The sequence below is a fragment of the Tamandua tetradactyla genome, chromosome 4 (genome assembly GCF_023851605.1).
Source record: "Tamandua tetradactyla isolate mTamTet1 chromosome 4, mTamTet1.pri, whole genome shotgun sequence".
In the NCBI taxonomy this organism is placed as follows: domain Eukaryota; kingdom Metazoa; phylum Chordata; class Mammalia; order Pilosa; family Myrmecophagidae; genus Tamandua; species Tamandua tetradactyla.
In genome coordinates this window covers 143320912-143338871 of record NC_135330.1, presented here as the reverse complement: position 1 = coordinate 143338871, position 17960 = coordinate 143320912, and the positions used below count along the sequence as shown (strand labels likewise).

At 33.8% G+C, this 17960-nt stretch overlaps 1 protein-coding gene across 1 annotated transcript in view; it reads right to left on the bottom strand.

Annotated features, from left to right (window-relative positions):
* Positions 1 to 1062: 1062 nt before the first annotated feature.
* Positions 1063 to 17960, bottom strand: part of UCHL3 (ubiquitin C-terminal hydrolase L3) — a 70282-nt gene continuing 53384 nt past the window's right edge. The window contains exons 7-9 of the mRNA XM_077158435.1: positions 9605 to 9680; positions 2724 to 2782; positions 1063 to 1280 (exon numbers count right to left, since the gene is read on the bottom strand). Of these exons, the coding sequence (XP_077014550.1) occupies positions 1197 to 1280; positions 2724 to 2782; positions 9605 to 9680 (219 nt within the window). The 3' untranslated portion in view covers positions 1063 to 1196. The remainder of the gene's footprint in view (positions 1281 to 2723; positions 2783 to 9604; positions 9681 to 17960) is intronic.

Here is a 17960-nt window from a genome sequence, read left to right as displayed (position 1 = left end):
AGACATTATAAAGCTTATAAAGATGCAGTCAGACAGAAGCAGCAAGAAGCACTAGAAGCCAAAGTCAGAAGATGCCAGGGAGGAGACAGAGATGACCGTTTGACAGTAGACTGGTATTGCCAGAATGCTACCGACCCCGGGGAAAATATGGCCTTGCAGACATTTTCTTGATTTCAGACTTCTTGTTTGAAAACCGGGAGACAATATATTCTTGTTAACCAATATGTGATTAAGATAACACTATGTGGCATTTATCATAGTAGCCCAATGCAGTGGCTTTTTGTAGGTATCTCTACCTCTATTCTTGCCTCCACCCCAATATATTATCCACAGAACAGCCAGAGTAATCTTTTAAAATCACAAATCCATATGGTAATTCCTCTGCTTAAAGCCCTTCAGAGGTTCATCATCACACTTACTATGGATCCAAATGCTTGTTCCTATTTTGATAAGTCCCTACTTCTCTAGCCTCATCTATTCTACTTTCCCCATTACTTTCTAAACTCTGTCATACTAGAACATTTTCTCTGTTCCTCCAACCCAGGGATTCTGAATTAATTATTCCCTCTGCTCTTGTCCACCACCATCATGTGACTGGCTTTCTGTCATTCAGATCTCAACTTCAAAGTCACCTCTTAACAGAAACCTTCCCTGACCATTTAATCTAAAGTATCCATTCAGCCACTCTCTAACACAAATCCTTCTTTGTCTACATAGCATCGATCACTGGTAAGTATCATTTACGTGTTTGTGACTTGTTTCTTCTCACAAGAGCATTTGTTTCTTTTCCCATGAGCAACTCCAGCATCTAGAACAGTATCCAGCTCATTACAAGATGTCCTAAAAATGTTGGCTAAATAAATGTTAATATATGTGATATAATATATATTCATCCTATGCAGATGGAAATTGTGCTTTTATCCCAATATATGATCTCTCATTTAATTTAAAGAGAATAAGAAAGTTATTCCTAGTCAAAAATAAGATAAATCTTTCACAAGAAATAAAAGGAAGAAAAGAACTGCAGTTTTAGAGCAAAAAGACTATAAACCACAAATTAAGTCAAAGTTTAATTCACATAAAGTTTAATCAGTCAGGTTAATGAAAATATCAAAAATTTTGACTTAGTATACGGCAGCAGAAATTTAACTTTTGTTGCAAATAATACAGTATTTGGTGTTTCCATTATTGAACAACTATGCTGCAGAAAGAGCAATCGCATTAAATCTTAATTCATCAGGATCACGTTCCATAAACTTCTTGCAAACTTCTATAGCATCCTATAGGGGAAAAATGTGTAATTTTTCAGTTTATAAACGTGTTTTATTTTCAAAAGATAAGTAAGCATTTTTAGCTTTTTCTAAGTCAAACTAATTTTATAAGAAGACTTTTTTCTGAATGCAAAATAATTTAAAGAACACCAAAAGAGTGTACAGTGGCCTAATCTGCTTAGTATGAAAGTATAAAATAGACTAAGTATTCTTTCTTATAATATATCAACCTTTAATGTGAAAATGCATTTCATTCATTCTAAATGACACAATTTTTCATATTTTAAAGTCTCTAAGATCAGATCATCTTACATTCAATGTGGTTATCTTGGATTCACTGAAATGTGAGATACGATGAACGATTTTTTCAATACTATATAACAATGAATTTGGCCTCCCAAAAGAGGTCAGTCCTTTGTTTAGTCTCCTAGGAGAGTAACCCCTAAAACTGGAATTTTCCATGATAAAAAGTGCCTTCTATTATTCAGGGTGGGCCCAGGACCATACCTGATAGTTCATATGCCTAGGATGTGACAAGGCAGGGTCAGCCAGACCTGTTGTCTTGGGATACTGGGATGGCCATATCAGAAAGATCAACCACAGGTTTAGGGGTGGGGGCTTTTAGCCAGGTCACGTCAGCCCCATTTCTTGACTTTTTGGGGTAGGGGTGGGGGTGGGAGCTGGAAGTTAAGTTCAACCACATGGACACTGATTCCATCAATCATGCCTACATAATGAAATCCCATTGTAAACTCAAGACATTCGAAGCTACAGAGAGCTTCCATGATTGATACTGACATTGGTGTGCAGAGAGGGTGACATGTTCTGGCTCCATGTGGAGAGAACACGGATGCTTGCATTTGACATCCTCCCAATCCTCATCCCGTTCATCTCTTCCTCTGTTTATTGTATCCTTTTACCATAATAAAGCTATAATCCTAAGTACAGCACTTTCATTAGTTCTGTGAGTCATTCTAGTGAATTATCAAGCCTGAGGGGGTGATGGGAACCCCAGTGTTGGCAGCTAGTTGGTCGGAAGCTTAGGTGGCCTGGGTAGAGCCTGTGACTGGAGTCTGAAGGGCCAAGTCTTAGAGAGGCAGCCCGAGGCCTGCCCTTCAGCTGTGGAGTCTGCCTCACCCCTAGTAGTTAAGACTTGGAATTGAATTGTATTGTAGATGATTGAGTCCGTGTAGGTAGTTGCAGTTGCTGTTGAAGTTTTTGGATTTTTTCACAAATACCATTTGGGTTATTTTCAAACTTGACATTTACTCACACATTAGGCATGAAAGCATCTTTATTTGATGTAGATGTTTAATACTAATTCAAAAAATTTTTTTTGATTTTCTAAACAGAAAGTATCCGAATACACAGACTATGTCATATAGGGGATATTTAAAAGGTGAAAATAACATTAATAATACTTAATGTGGGCCAAATAAGTTTTATTCTTACCTCTAATAAAGTTTCATCACTAGTTTTCCCATGGTTAATTGGAAATGGTTTCCGTCCATCTGTAGAAAACAAAGAATTGAATATTTAGATGTTTGTACAGGATATATTCACAACTTCTATTTTCCTCTTACCAGAGTGAGGCAAGAAAATTTAAAAGATATTTAAATAATAGACCCTAAAATATTTTAAATGCTACCTATGGTTTTTTTTTTTAATATTAAAGGTTATTAGAACTTTGCTTCCATGTTTGAAAGCTTAAACCTTCCTGAACAGAATTAGAAACAATACTGGCTTTTATTTCCTGAAAAGAATAAGCTATATTAATAAGATTCAGTTTTTAAGAAGCTAACACTCAGTTTTTACCCTCCAAAAATTCTTTTAAAAGCTAAATCAAAAGCCTTAAAAGTAAGACTGAAAAGATTGACACCAATGGAAGGGAGCCACAAGAGTTATCTGACTATTACTAATTGTATAATACAAACACAGTAGCATAGAACAGCAATCTAAATAACCTAAGATTATTTTACTGACCACCAAAAATAATTAACCAAAATTAAAATCACTTCGAACAAACTAGTATTTTTGAATACTATGAAAAATCCGAGAATTAAATAAACTCACACTAACTCAAAGTTCCAAATGTATAATCTCAAATGCCTAATAAGCAGCACTTCATCAGAAACAAGTTCAATTTCCACAAAACATAACCTCTTCTATAACTCCATGATTTCTAAACACAACAAACATTTTTTTAATCACTATGATAGACACAGATGGGTAGATTCTACTTTTAAAGAAAAATATGAGTAAAAATATGTCTTCATGGTTAAATTATCCACATGCTGATTCGACATTGATTTCTAAAAATTGTATCATCAGAATTTGTGATCCTTATTTTTGGGCTAACACTGACATAAATATTCAATATCTTAAACATATTTCCAATTACAGTGTCTGGGACTTAATTCCTAAAGTTTTTAAGACACATAAGGAAATACTCTTTTTTAACCAAATATTATGCAGGAATATTATATAGCCCATATTTATATGAACTTATATTCTTTTCTAAGCTACAATGGTTATCTCTCAGTAATAAACTGTTAAACATCTCCCAAGTACATCCTTCTGTGACAGATGCTTATTCCTCAACAGTTTATTCTGCATTTACAAGAAACAATTATATTCATTGTATGCTGCCCTATTTTGTACTGCATTATTTTTAAATTCTTAAATAAAATCAAGAGTGCAAATAATGTAGGGTTTTCCTTCCTTAATCAAATTCTAAATATATGTATTTTTTCCCATTCCTATCATTAGCTTTTTAATACCACTCATTAGATTCTAGTAGACGCATAAATTCTAGAGTGATTCTCCTTCATAAGTAACTGTTGCTTAAAGCAATATATAATTAATCTCAAATGGCATTATTAATGACAGAAGATTATTAGGCAACTGATCTTGAAATGTCAAAAGGATATAAACAAAGTCAAACTGTACATTATTTTGTCATAACAGTAGTTTGGAACAAAGATGAATTAAGTAGGTATGGTTTTTATTGTTATTCTAATCCATGTATTGACTAACTACAGCCCAAAGGCCAAATTCTGACCTTGGCCTGTTTTTATGCTATCCTTAAGAATGGCTTTTACATTTTTTAAAAGGTTATAAAAAGAAGAAGAAAAATATAACAGCAGAGACTGTATGTAGTCTATAAAAGCTATAATATTTTCTACCTGGTCCTTTAAAGAAAAAAAAATTGCAGAATGAGTTAGATCTGTAATCTGAAAATTGTTCCTGTTCTGATTACCACTACCACAAAAGCATTATTTCCCAAGAACCCTGAGTTTAAGTAAATGCATGTCCTGGAGAAGAATCCATGAGGATTCTGTTATACCAATGGAGGTAGGAAAAGCTGTACCTTGCACATGGGTCATGTGACCCTGCAATGTAGGTCACAGTGGGCTGTACCAGACATAGGCTGAATAGAAAAGAAGACAGCAGCCTGGCTCTTTGACAGTAACTAATCAATTCATTCAGATCTTGTCTTTTAGATAGTTTGATCATAGGACTCCAGGGAAGGCCATACGCAGCAGAGTTCTGCAAAAGGCAAGAGATACCACAAATAGAGCCTTTGTCAGCTTTCTGACACAGATAGCCAAGGAACAAGCATCTGCTATATGAAGACAGTATAACAGAAATGGTAAAGTTAAAAAAAAAGAGGCCATACAGAAATGAAAACTTAAAAAAAGTTATCATTACTACCCTTAGAAGGATAGAAGGCTGACTCTATGAAAGAAGAACAGAATGCTGTTTTTCTTAAATGCTATAAAAATTCAGAAAACAGAAGAACTCTTGAAAATTAAAAACATGATAGCGGCATTTAAGAACGTGAAATTAGTTTGAATATACAGTTAAAGAAAAACCTCAGCGACCATAATAAAAGAAAAACAGAGTAATGAAAAATATGAGAGAAAAGAAAAGGAGTGCCAACATCTGAAAAATAAGAGTACCAAAAATGAGAATAAACAAAAACAGAAGAGAAAGCCAAAGAAAGAAAAATTCTTAGATCAAAGGACAGGAGTTCCCAGATTGAAAGGGCCCAAAAATAAAGCCCAAAATTACTGATAAAAAAACAGATCCCAACAACAGTACATTATTGTAAAATGTCAGACTATTTTGGACAAAGAAGAGATCCTAAAAGTTTGGAAAGGAGTGACAGGGGGAGGAACAGGACACATACAAAGGATCAGGAATCATAACAATTTTATAGTTCACAACAGCAACTCAAGAAGTTAAAAAACAACAGAGCAATGCTAACCATATTTTGAAAGAAACTATTAATATTTATTAACTCTGGAAAAATAAGAAAGCTAAAAAGAAAAGAACAATAATTATGACTCCATTGAGAATAGTGTTTCTATGGTCATAATAATACAAATAATTATAACAACACTGGGAAAACAGGAAAAAGGTAACTGTGTATGGTTGAGATTGGGAGGGAGACGTAAGCAAAGTGTGTGATAGAGTAGCTAAATCCTTATCTGCTATTGTGAGAAGTGAAGAGAAAATATCATAAGCAACTTCTACCTCAAGTGATCATGGACCAATTGGTACTGGACTAGGCCTCCCACTATAAACAACCAGAAAACTGGACAAGATACATGAAATAGCTGTTTTTAGATGTTGAATAACAGATAGCCTAGAACTATAGGTAAGCCCTATATTATTATTAATGTATGCTTTCTGCTTGGAAGCATTTATCACCAAGATGAACCTGAGGGAGTATGACACTCTCAAAGAACTGTCTCAAAGGAGACAGAAAACAGAGTTCAGAGTTCAAGGGGGCTGAGGCAGGTGGAATTTGTAGGGCAAAACACCAGTAAGAAAGAAGCTATTCACACTGGAGAGCTGTTGCTCTTTGTCAGGGGGAAACCTAGCATCAGCAAGCCAGCTGGGGCTGGGAGCAGTTATCTGGGACTAACCTTTTGGCTAGAGAAGCCAAGAGTTTTATATTCAGGGAGAATGGGTAGAAAACACAAAGGACAGTGGGAGCCAGTTTTCTCACTTTCAGAGAAGGGAGTCACAAATATGGAGAAGAATGTCAGAATAAACTCTGGTATTAGATTAGAATTAGAACTATTGGTATACAGTAATGTTTTAAAATATAAAGATAGAAATAGAGAAATATGTAATTATGTGTGTGCCTATATACCCATATTCACATGTCTCGGTGTATATATGTGTATGTATGTATATAATACAACTATTTCAGAAACAATGATATCTCAGTAGCAATAGGCACACCTAGAACTCAAAACCATTTTCCATTAAAAGGAGCCTCGGCTCCTTGGAGAAGTGGCTGAACTCAGACTGGGGCAGGGAAAATAAAAGATGAGCCTGGAACACCTTGTTGCATCGGAAAATAAGAAAGTGCTCAGAGAATGACAGGGACATGTTAGAAAGGTAAAAGGGCCTCTTGAAGGGGCCCTTTTCAAGGCCAAATCTGGGAAATTTGATTAAGATAAATCATAATAATGCATTGTAACCTTTTTAGTAAAATACAAACCCTGAGTCCATTCTGACATATATGAATGAATGATTGGAGGAGAAAGGAAAGTTTCTAATGTTGGAGGAATGATGGAATTTTTTAAAAAACTACCATTTGGCAATCATCATAGTAAAAATCAATTCAGTCAAGAATGATCAATGGCAGCTAAATCTGGTGGATAAATGCTTGATGGGAGTCAATTTTTCAGGAGTAAGTTTTTCAGGAGATACTTTGAGACTATGTGTATATATAGTTTCTCATATACATTTCCATAGTCGCAAAGTATCTCCTGAAAAACTTACTCATTACTTATTAACAGGTACAATATATTTATTAATGAACTTCATGGTGAAGAAAGTTAATCATCCAAATCATGTGTTAAAAGTTAGTATCACCAATAACGGGACAAATCAACATCATATCCCTCCTAATATGATGAACTGAGAACACACATCACTTCTAAGGTATTCCTGTCAAACAATGGTATTCCTGTCAAACAAGCCTAAATGATGGGGAAATATCAGACAAACTGAAGGGCAATATGCACTGTACTCTTAAAGATAAATGTAAAAACATGAAAGACAAGAAAAAAATGAAGAATTATTCCCAATTACCAGCAAAGGAACATGACAACTAAATACAATACATGATCCTGGACTGGATCATGAATGTATAGAGGACGTTATTTTGACAATCAGCAAAATCTGAATGGCATCTATGGATTAGATGGTAACACTGGATCAATGTCAATTTCCTGATTTTTAAAGTCATACTGTAGTCACGTAGGAGAGTTTCCACTGTTTTGAAGAAATACACATTTAAATATTGAGCAATAATGGGGCAACAGGTTTGCAATTTATTTTCAAAGGGTTCAAAATTATCAATAATTGGGAAATCTGGGTAAAGGGTAATATGGGAGCTCTGTATACTACTTTTGCAACTTTCATAAAACACCTCTGGGTTTCAAGATTTATCTGGCCTAGGAACCATCTGAAGGTTTTAGGTTTCTGAAAAGTTTAAACCTAGTGTGTGAAACTTCTGCAGGGTCTCAGACAGAGCCCTGGACGTTCTTTAGGGTTAACAGGAATGATGTTGGTTGGGTTTTGGCAAACTGTGTATAGCCTTATTTTTAATAGTGAGTTTGCTTTGAAAAGATTTTCTCTTAAAAAACACATGCAGTTTTCTACTCACCAACTCAATACTCCTTTTGCGCAATATTCCCTTTGAATTATTTTAGGAATCCACATCAGGGTTACTATCAGTTTCCCACACAGTGAACAAGCAACTGCCCACCTTCATCTGTGCAGTTAACTATCCCTGTCTTCTATAAAAGGGTTATTCTTTAGAACTCTGAAATTCTTCAAACTAATTTATAGAATCTAATCCCAATAGGGCTTTAATTCTATATCGGGAATACCGATCATTCTTTTTGCTAAAAAATATATAAGCCAAACAAAACCTCAGTAGTTCTGCCTTTTTTTTTTTTTTTTGATATGCTATGAGGTGGGGGTCACATTTAATTCTTTCCCATGTGAATAACCCATTATGGCAACACCATGTGTTATTTTTTTATTTTTTGGAGTGCATGGGCCAGGAATCAAATCTGGGTCTTCAGCATGGCAAGCAAGAATTCTACCACTGAGTTACCCATACACGTCTTCTGCCTTTCTTTTCTGATGCTCTTACTTCAAACTAACTTTTAAATCTTTCTGTATACATCATTACATGTTTCAATAGAGAACAATTCTTTATATATCATATACTCCCATAAAACTTTCTTTTCATTTAGGTTTGATTACTACTCAAATCACTCTATTAGAAGCTATTCTTAGTGTTATACATTTCTATAAATAATGTATTCATTCCTCGTCTCTTTAATAGAGCCATTTTTTTAAATAAAGTATATGATTCTGCTGCCATAGTTCGATCACATAATCCACCTAAATCTTATGGGTCACATTTAGTCATGGCTGAGTTCTTTCAGAATTCTTCTGCCTTTAAATAAGTTAAGGAAAATCAAAGTGGCAAGCTAATATATAGAAAGAAAAAGAGGAAAGAGAACCAAACATCATATGACTTAGAATTATTGAAAAATATTCCCCTTATGATTACTTATTTGGCCTTTTATAACTCAATAAGGTCTCAGGGCAGGGGGAAAAGGACTCATAATTAGTACTGCAAAAGGTTTCTTCTGTCTGAATAAATCAGTTAAAATTATGTGGATCTCCCCCAGTACTCCCTGAAATGTTCCATCTGTAGCTAAACTTTTTAAAAAACAAGTGTTGGCAGAGGGCAAAACACTAAGTAATTAATCATGAGTACTGTGACACATGCTTAGGGAACTCTTGCCAGAAAACATGGCCTCCTGTACCATCTTAAAAATTTAGAGAGAATACATGGAGACAATGTAAAAGCCTGAAAACCAGGGATACTCATTATTGAATACAAAAACTAGGCAATATGAATATTAAACTATATTTTAAAGCTCGTTTCAGAATAAAGCTCGTTCACCCAGATGTTAATAACTAACTCAGTAATTTAGTAAAGACTGCTGCAGTGAGTCTTAAATGCTCTCTGTAGTAGTTTTTACTTTCTTGCTTTCCTAAAATGCAGAAGTGGTTTGCAAACACTCTTGTTATAAGCTGCTTGAAACACCACAAAAATTTTATTTTTCCTAGTAAGAAAATCTTAAAATGAAAACTCATTATGCAACTCGATTTTATAGGGCTATTAATGTAAATAAACACAATAAATAGCAACAGTCCTCTTTATCATAAAAAGAGACTTCCCATTTGCAAATTTTCTCCCCAGGATAAATTAAAGTAGTTCTTACCTAATTCATAGAGATGCCCATCTACATGAACTAACGCAATAAAATGAAGATCTACTTTTTCATCTATACTTGGTGCCTGGAACAGGAGGGAAAAATACATATTATATATTAGTAGCTACACAAATCAATCAAGTACATAATAAACACAAACAAGTAATATCAAGTGACAGAAAACACTTATCCAATATAATGCAAGGCTTAATCTTTGACAGTGGACAAAGTGTAACCATGCCTATGTCTGTGACAATGTACTCATCCATCAAAAAGGAAAATGCTGACTCAAGGCACATTTTTCTTTGTCAACTGATCTAAAGATCAAAAGTCTTATTTACCTTAGAAGCCCTAGCACCTAGCACAATGCCTGGTTCATAGCAGGTGCATTATGTATACTTCTTAAATAAAATAAATGAATGAAATGATTTATTAAAATTTCAAATTTGGAAGAAAGTTAAAATTTTAATAAATAGCAAAAATAGTTACTCTTTTCAGTTAAATTTTAAAACATTTAAAATTTAGTTGTTCCCTTATTAAAATTTAGTCATTCCCTTAATAACTTGAATTTGATTATCTCATGTTTTTGAACAATGCAATATAAATAGCCTTAGCATATCTTTATTCATCTAGATCCAAAGAGTTCAAAAACGGATAGATGCAGGAAAATGGTCCAAAAAATTAGAGGAATAAATAAAGAGCAACAACAAATTAAAGTATAATTAATTATAATATGATTTTTTTTCTTGCTTTGACTCTTAATGAACAATCTGAAATTAAAATTATATCTTGATTTGCTTAGCTTACCAAATTCAATTTTCATGAGCAATTTCTGCTACATTTTTTAGACATTCTAAAGTTATAAAATACATATAAAGCTATATAAAATTAATACCTGATTAACTGATACTTTCTATAATATGCTGTAATTACATGGTTAACACAAATATGTGTTAACTATTTATCAAATCAAAATGGTGTGAAATGAAATACAATCACTGATAAAGGCAAGTAGAACACCAATTTTAGAGGGCAAAGTTTTAAAAATAAGCATAAATCAAATTATATTTCACATTACTTAATATACTTACAGTAGCATCAATAGTATCTTAACTCAAAAATTTTATGCTTTTCACCTTCAAGTAATAATAATTTTAAGTAGTTGTAATATGAGGTTTTCTGATGCAGAAATTGAAAGCTATATAATAAACGTTACTATCTTAGATTTATAGAATGCTTCTTCTAAAATATATACAGATACAGTGACTCATCTAACATCAAAATATTCTTCAAAGATTATTTCCCTCATATATTAATGGAAGAAACTAAGTACAAATTGATTTGGTAAAATGGTCTTCTATACTTCATCCTAGAACTAAAGAATTCCAAAAATGTGAGGACTCAAGGTTATCTAGCCTTACTGTAGCTCCAATACAAGTCCCCCAATCTTAACAGGGATTAGTCATTAAGGTTTTGAGATAGCCCATTCACTCTTTGGACTATTTTGTTAAGTTATCTCTCATAGCAAGGCTAAAATGTCTCTCTGTATCTTCTATCATTTTAGAAAAAGTCTAGTCCCTCTTGATAGACCTAGAATACTTAAAGATAGTGAGAATGGCTAGAGGAATTTTTGCTCCAGGTCCTTTGATTATTTCTCCTGACCTGATTTTGAGTTCTCTTACTTTCCTATCAGAGAATCAAACAATATTAGTGCTCCCTCAATCCTAATCTCTCATTTTACCAACAACCAGAAGTGAATACAATTTTTCAAGGCCAAACCTACGTAATTCTACAAAGCATAAATTCAATTCTATAACAAAAATGCTAGAAATCAGGCAAGGGTCTGGCTTTACTTATCTCTAAGAAAATTCTCCACCAGGATATCAAGCATTTTCGATCTCTTAAACAGTTTTGTTTCCATAAATTAGTAATAGCTTTAACCCTATGTCTTAAGAATTCTTTATTCTGTAGCTTCTATTTTTCATATTTTGCCGTAAAGGCAACCATGCTAGAACTTTAAGTAGTATAACTGGAGTCAGAAAATTGATGTATCCCAATCCCTGTGGGCTTCAGTTTTCTTATTAGTTTTGAGATGTGTGAAAGCACTTTATAAATTGTAAAGTGCTTTATTAACATTATGTATTATCACAATAATAATGTCACATCATCTCAAATGTGAACAATTACTACATCTAGTGATTCAAAATGGTGAGTCATAGTACCTTTTATCTGAAAGCATATTCTAAAGACACAAAATGCTCAAGACAGCATGAAAAGTCTTGAAACTATTATAAAAGATAAGTAAAGCTCAAACCCCTAAGCCAGCCATGAAACCTAAGTACGTCTTATGAAATTTATCCCTCAGTCAACTTCAATTAGTCTGAGAGTTTAAAATCTGCAATTACCAACTGCTTAAAATTCATTCCATTAAGAATAACAACAAATAAAGCAAATTCCAGTGTCTTCTCTTTTAAAAAATGCCCAATAAATAATTATACAAAAAGAAAAGAAAAAAGGCTGGAAATTTGCTCCATTATTATGCATTATTTTTTATAAAGTTCCCTAATTAAGAATACAACACTTAGTTCCTAAGAATAAAAAGGAGACACAGCACATCAACTAGATGGAAACTAATCCAGTAAATACTAATTCTACATAATAAAACAAAATGCAGTATAATTTAATTTATAATTATATGGTACTTAATATATGTTAGGCATTGTTCTAAGTGTTTTATATATATTGATCAATTAATCCTCATATAAACCCTATAAAGTAGGTAAATACGGTTATACTTATTTTACTTTCAAGAAAATTTAGCCACAAAGGCATTAAGTGACATGTTCTAGGTCACATAGTAAGCCAGTGATTGAATCTGGATTCAAACCCAGGTTGTACGGTTCTAGAATCCATGTTTTTAACCACTATACTATGAAAATATTTGAGACCATAAAGCAATGGAATAATACGAAGCAAAGCCCACCACTACATAAAAACATGTTACACAGGAAATGACAAATTTTTTGACATGTTCAGCTGTATTTAGAATTTTTTCAAGTTACTAAGGATTTTATTCATATGTAGAATAAAATCAACTCTTCCCAGGCCAAAATTTACAAAATTAGGGCTTATTCAGGTCCTCTAATTCATCCCATATTCCACACTGTGCCCAGAAGTGTACAGCACAGTAGGGAGGCAGTAGATATCAAATGGATGTATGAAAAAGACGACAAATGCATGTTGTGACCCAATAAGGGTAATGAAATAGAGAGAAAGAAAGACACTAGTCTGTTGCTACTTAGCACAAATGGAAGCTAGTTTGATGATCATACTGATATTTGACGGAAGCAGGTATTTAAAGAAAAGTACCAAGACTTCACTTCATAGTTTGAGTATAGTTTTAGAAGCTTACATAAGGGAGTAGAAAGAATGTTTTACACCAACTTATACAGTTTTAAAATCATTAAGTATACGTGTAAATCAGACTTATTCTGGTTTCACTTTCAAGTCATGATGATTTACAGAAATGTTAAATTCCTTATAAATGCATGGCAGAAACCGAAGCTTTCAGGTATATTTTTAGGTAGGCTCTGCCAAATCACCATCATTGCCTTTAACATTCTAAAACATCAGAATTATAAACGGTATTCTTGCTTTATTCTGCAGCTTATTTAAATTATAAAAATTATTAGAAGTCTGTCATCAGCCTCAACATCTAAGATAATTAGCAAGATTACAAGAACAAATGCACTTTTTAATAGTTTGTTGACATTATCTAAGATAGAGAAATTTGTAGGAAGTCTACAGCAATTCGCAAGTAGAAAATCTTCACCTCCTGCTTGGAAAAGATCTTTAGAAATTGAATAGGCAGGGAAGACTGGATTCAAGATTAAACCAAGTACCTGAGCCACCTCAGGGAATAAAATAGCTGAGATGAAAAACCTACACCATGAAGGATTTAGATTGAGGATAGAATAAGTAAAGTGACCCCATAGTATGGCAAGAGCTAAGGTCATGTTCAGAAACATGAAAAAAAAAACAGATGGCAAAGAACTCAGAAGGTACACAGCATACGTTGAACTGAGTCAACTAAAAGAAATCAGAAAGATGAAGTATAAGAGAATAGACATTCACTTTCACAACTGACAGAAATTTAAACATTATCATGAATGCTGATCAGTACTCTTTGAAAAGCAGGCACCCTTATGTTGGCAGCATGTGGAGTGGAAAGATGGATGGCACCAAGGCATTGGTGAAAGTTAAGCCGGACTGCAAAGCATGAGGTATGCTTGCAATCTTATTGGGGAGAAAAAGCTCATGGTAAAGTGAACCAAGAGAAAAGCACTCTGAAGACTGAAGATGCTTAAGGGGAAAAATGGACTGCCCTTGCCACTGGAAGAAGAGATGGAAGATTGACTACACTTACAACAGAATGGAGACCCAAAGATGGTAGGCGTAAGAAGGGTCGCCAGCGACGAAGACGGAGAGATGGACTGGTAGCCTTTGCAGGGCCTACATGGTTACGTTTGACCCAGGGCAGGGATGCATGGTGACACAATGATGAGGCCTTCGTTCTGCAGTGGCTAGAATGAGGCTGTGATGAGGATGGCGAGGAGGACTACATAATTAAAAAAGAGAACATTTTACTGAGACCACGTTACTGGGTGATCATTTATTCTTAAAAGCAACGTATGGTCATACTTGCACTCATATGGTCTAGTATGTTTAATCAAGCATAACCTAGTAAAGGATTATAGGTGAACACCAGTTATAAGGGGGTAAAAAGTGGGTAAAAACCAAGGTTTCAGGTTGTATGCCATATCTTTGTTAAGTGCACATCTGAAACATTCACATATCTTCACGATAGCACTGACTTAAGAAACTGAAGATTTAAAAGCCACTAAAATGGAACTATTGCATTAAACTGTTTAAAAAATGTAACACACACACAAAAAACATGTTACATATACAAAAACACAGACTCATAGGTAGAAGAAAACTACACTGTGGTAAAATACAATAAAATGAATTCCTTAGAAGCAACAAACTCTAAGGAAAAAAAGTTAAGATATAAACAAACAGAAGTAAAATGAAACACTTTGAGGCTGATGACCAGCATAAATGATTCTCTTACTCAGGGTAACAAGTTAAACGGAAAATATTATAGTCCATTATTTGGTAAACAATATTATTAGATAAAATAATTTCACTTTTTGTATGGCAGGAACTATTTTAAGTGCTTTACTTATATCTCCCAGTAACCCATGAGATGGGTACTATAATTATTCACATTTTACAAATGAAGAGCTCAGAAGGCAAGAGGTAAAGTGACTTAACCAAGGTCATACTGCTAGCAAGAGGCACAGCAGGGATTCAAAACCAGGCAATCTGGTTCTACAGTCCAATGATTTTAACCACTATGCTGGTACAATCTAAGTGACTGAGAAAAAGATTTTAATGCTAATTTATTAGGCCAGAATCTTATATTCTGTGAATATAAGTGAATATTTCTCTTAACAGTTAGATATTTTGGGAATTTTCAAACATAATTGTACCACAAAAGCCAGAGTTTTCTATAAAATACACATAAATATAATAGCTCACTTAGCAGAAATCCAAATGATAATTTTATAACTGTCTCCTCCAATAAATAACATCAGTACATGAAATAAATGAAAATTTTAATTTAAAGTAGTATGACAAAATTATAATCACTATAACCATAGTGAGAAGCAGCAAAAATAGTGACACAAGCCCTTGCTTACTACTAATGGACATCAAGAATCTTGACATATTCTTAGGAAAATGAGGGGTTTGTCCTGAATGATTTCTAAGACTTGTTTCAATCCTGAAAATTTGATGATTCTACTTAGTACTTTGGGTCTATATAAACAATACACTGATCTAAAATAAAACTCATTTCATTTTCATGGGGGATTTAAAATAGGTTTGTACACTTTGTAATAAAAATCAGGTCAATCAGAAATAAAGAATCCTATACATGGCTCTATTATGGGAACAAAAGTATATATAATAAAAGTGTCTGCTCTCACAGATATAATCTCATCAGAATTTTGACATATTCAATTTGAATGAAGATAAATAAAGAGAGCGGGAAGGAGGGAAGATGGGTGGGAAAAAGGGGAGAAATAAATAGAGGAAAGAAAGGCAGAGAGTGATAGAGGGGTGACTAATAAACGGTGAAGCAAAAACTTTTTCAGAATCTAGGAAAGGACCTAATACTAAACCAGAAGTAGAAGTGAAGTCATATAATGTGTAAAGTTTGGAGAGAGAAAATGGGAAAGGGTTTCCTGGCAAAAAAGTTTAGTGTGAGAAAAATAATAGAACTAGAAACATGTTCAGAGGGCTAGACTGTCAGATCTGGGATTTGATTTTATTTACCTTCACTTATTCCACTTCCAGGGCTCCCAACTGCTTGTATAGTTTCAAGGTTCGATCTAGTACCACCGCTCCCATGAAGAAATTCCTTTCCATTTCTTTAGTAGAGGTCAGCAGGAAATTAACTTTCTCAATTTTTACTGGTCTCAAAGTCTGGTTCTCCTTTATTTTTGAAATGTATTTTTGTTCCACTGACTTCTTTTAACACTTATAAAAATCTTTGTCGTCTCTGTATCTAATAAGTCTATCCTCTGTCTTGAATATTTTCTACTTATCTCTGGTTTTCAATATTTTGAATATAGTGTGTCTTGGTATGTGTATGTGCATATGTGTGTGTTTTAGGGTAATATTGGCAATATTGATCCTGTCTGGTGTTCTCTGAGCTCCTTAAATTTGTGGTTTGATATCTTTAATTATTTTTGGAAAACAGTTATTCAATAGCTCTTCCGATATTTTTTCTGCTCCATTTCCCCAAAACCCCATCTTCTCCTGGGACTCCATTTTCATATTCAGGTGAATTTGCCCCACAGGTTTTGGATGACTTGGGTTGTTTGTTTTTTACTGTTTTTTCTCTTTATGGCTCAATTTGGACAATTTTTCTTGACTAATCTTCAAGCTCACTGGATTTTCCTCAGTTTTGCTGAGTCCTTGATGAACCAACTAATGGCGTTCTTCACATCTCTAATATGTTTTTCATTACCAGCATTTCCATTGATTCTTTTTTATACTATCCATCTCTCTGTTGATATCCCCCACTAATTGGTGCATTTTTTCCACCTTTTCCACTTGAATTTTAACATATTAATCATAATTATTTTAAATTCTGTCTCATAATTCCAATATTTGAATCATATCTGAGTCTGTTTCTATTGATTGCTTTAGTCTTTTGACATTGTTGTTTTTCTTGCTTCTATGTCTTGTAATTTTGGGTTAAAAGCTAGATATCTCATGTATATACATAGAGACTGAGATAAGCAATATTCAGGTCTGGAAATGGGCACATCTCTTCTGCTACGCAGGTTTGAGTCAATCTAGTTAAGGCTTGAGATGTTTGGGTTATGTTGTTGTTATGGTTACTCTCAGCACACCACTAATTTAAAAGCTAATTAGCATTTTCTTGTGCATAGAATGGGAGATGGGTTGCTGGGTATATGTTTTTCCTTATATATTTGCTTCCATCTACAGCTTTAGGCTTTTGCTCAAAACCTGTGCTTCACAAAAGGTCTGTTGTCATGGTCTTAACACCTTCTCTTTTAAGCTTGTTATTGTAGCAACATGTGTACAACTCAAAATTTCCCATTTTACAAGCTCTGGGATCTGTTTTGTAACTACTTGTTGAAGAGTGTTTTGAATATTAGTGCTTTTTCTTTCTTTGCTTTGAATATATGTTATATTATATAACAAAAAAAAATTTTAAAAAAATGTCCCACTTTACTTTTCAGTGTACTATGTGGTAGTGTTAATTGAATCTGTAATATTGTCCTACCTCTACCACCATCCATTACTCAAACTTTTTCATCACCTCAAACAGAAACTCTGTGCTCATTAAACAATAAGTCCCCATTTCCCTCACTCCCCCAGCTTCTGGTAATGTGTAATTTACTTTCTGTCTCTATGAATTTGCTTATGCTAGGTATTTCATATATGTGTGATCATATAGTATTTGTCTTTCTGCATCTGGTTTTTCACTCAACATGATATCTTCAAGGTTCATCCAGGTTGTAGATTATAGCAGAACTTCATTCATTTTCACAGCTGAGTAACAGTCCATTCTATATATAAAAAGCATTTTGAGTATCCATTCATCTGTTGATGGAAATTAGGGATGCTTCTATTTTTTGGCTATTGTGAATAACGCTGCTATGAACATTAGTGTACAAATAGCTGTTTGACTCCTTGCTTTCAATTCTTTTGCCTTCACACTCTTGACACTTATTCCTGATGCTTGCTAACCTAATGATAGGGG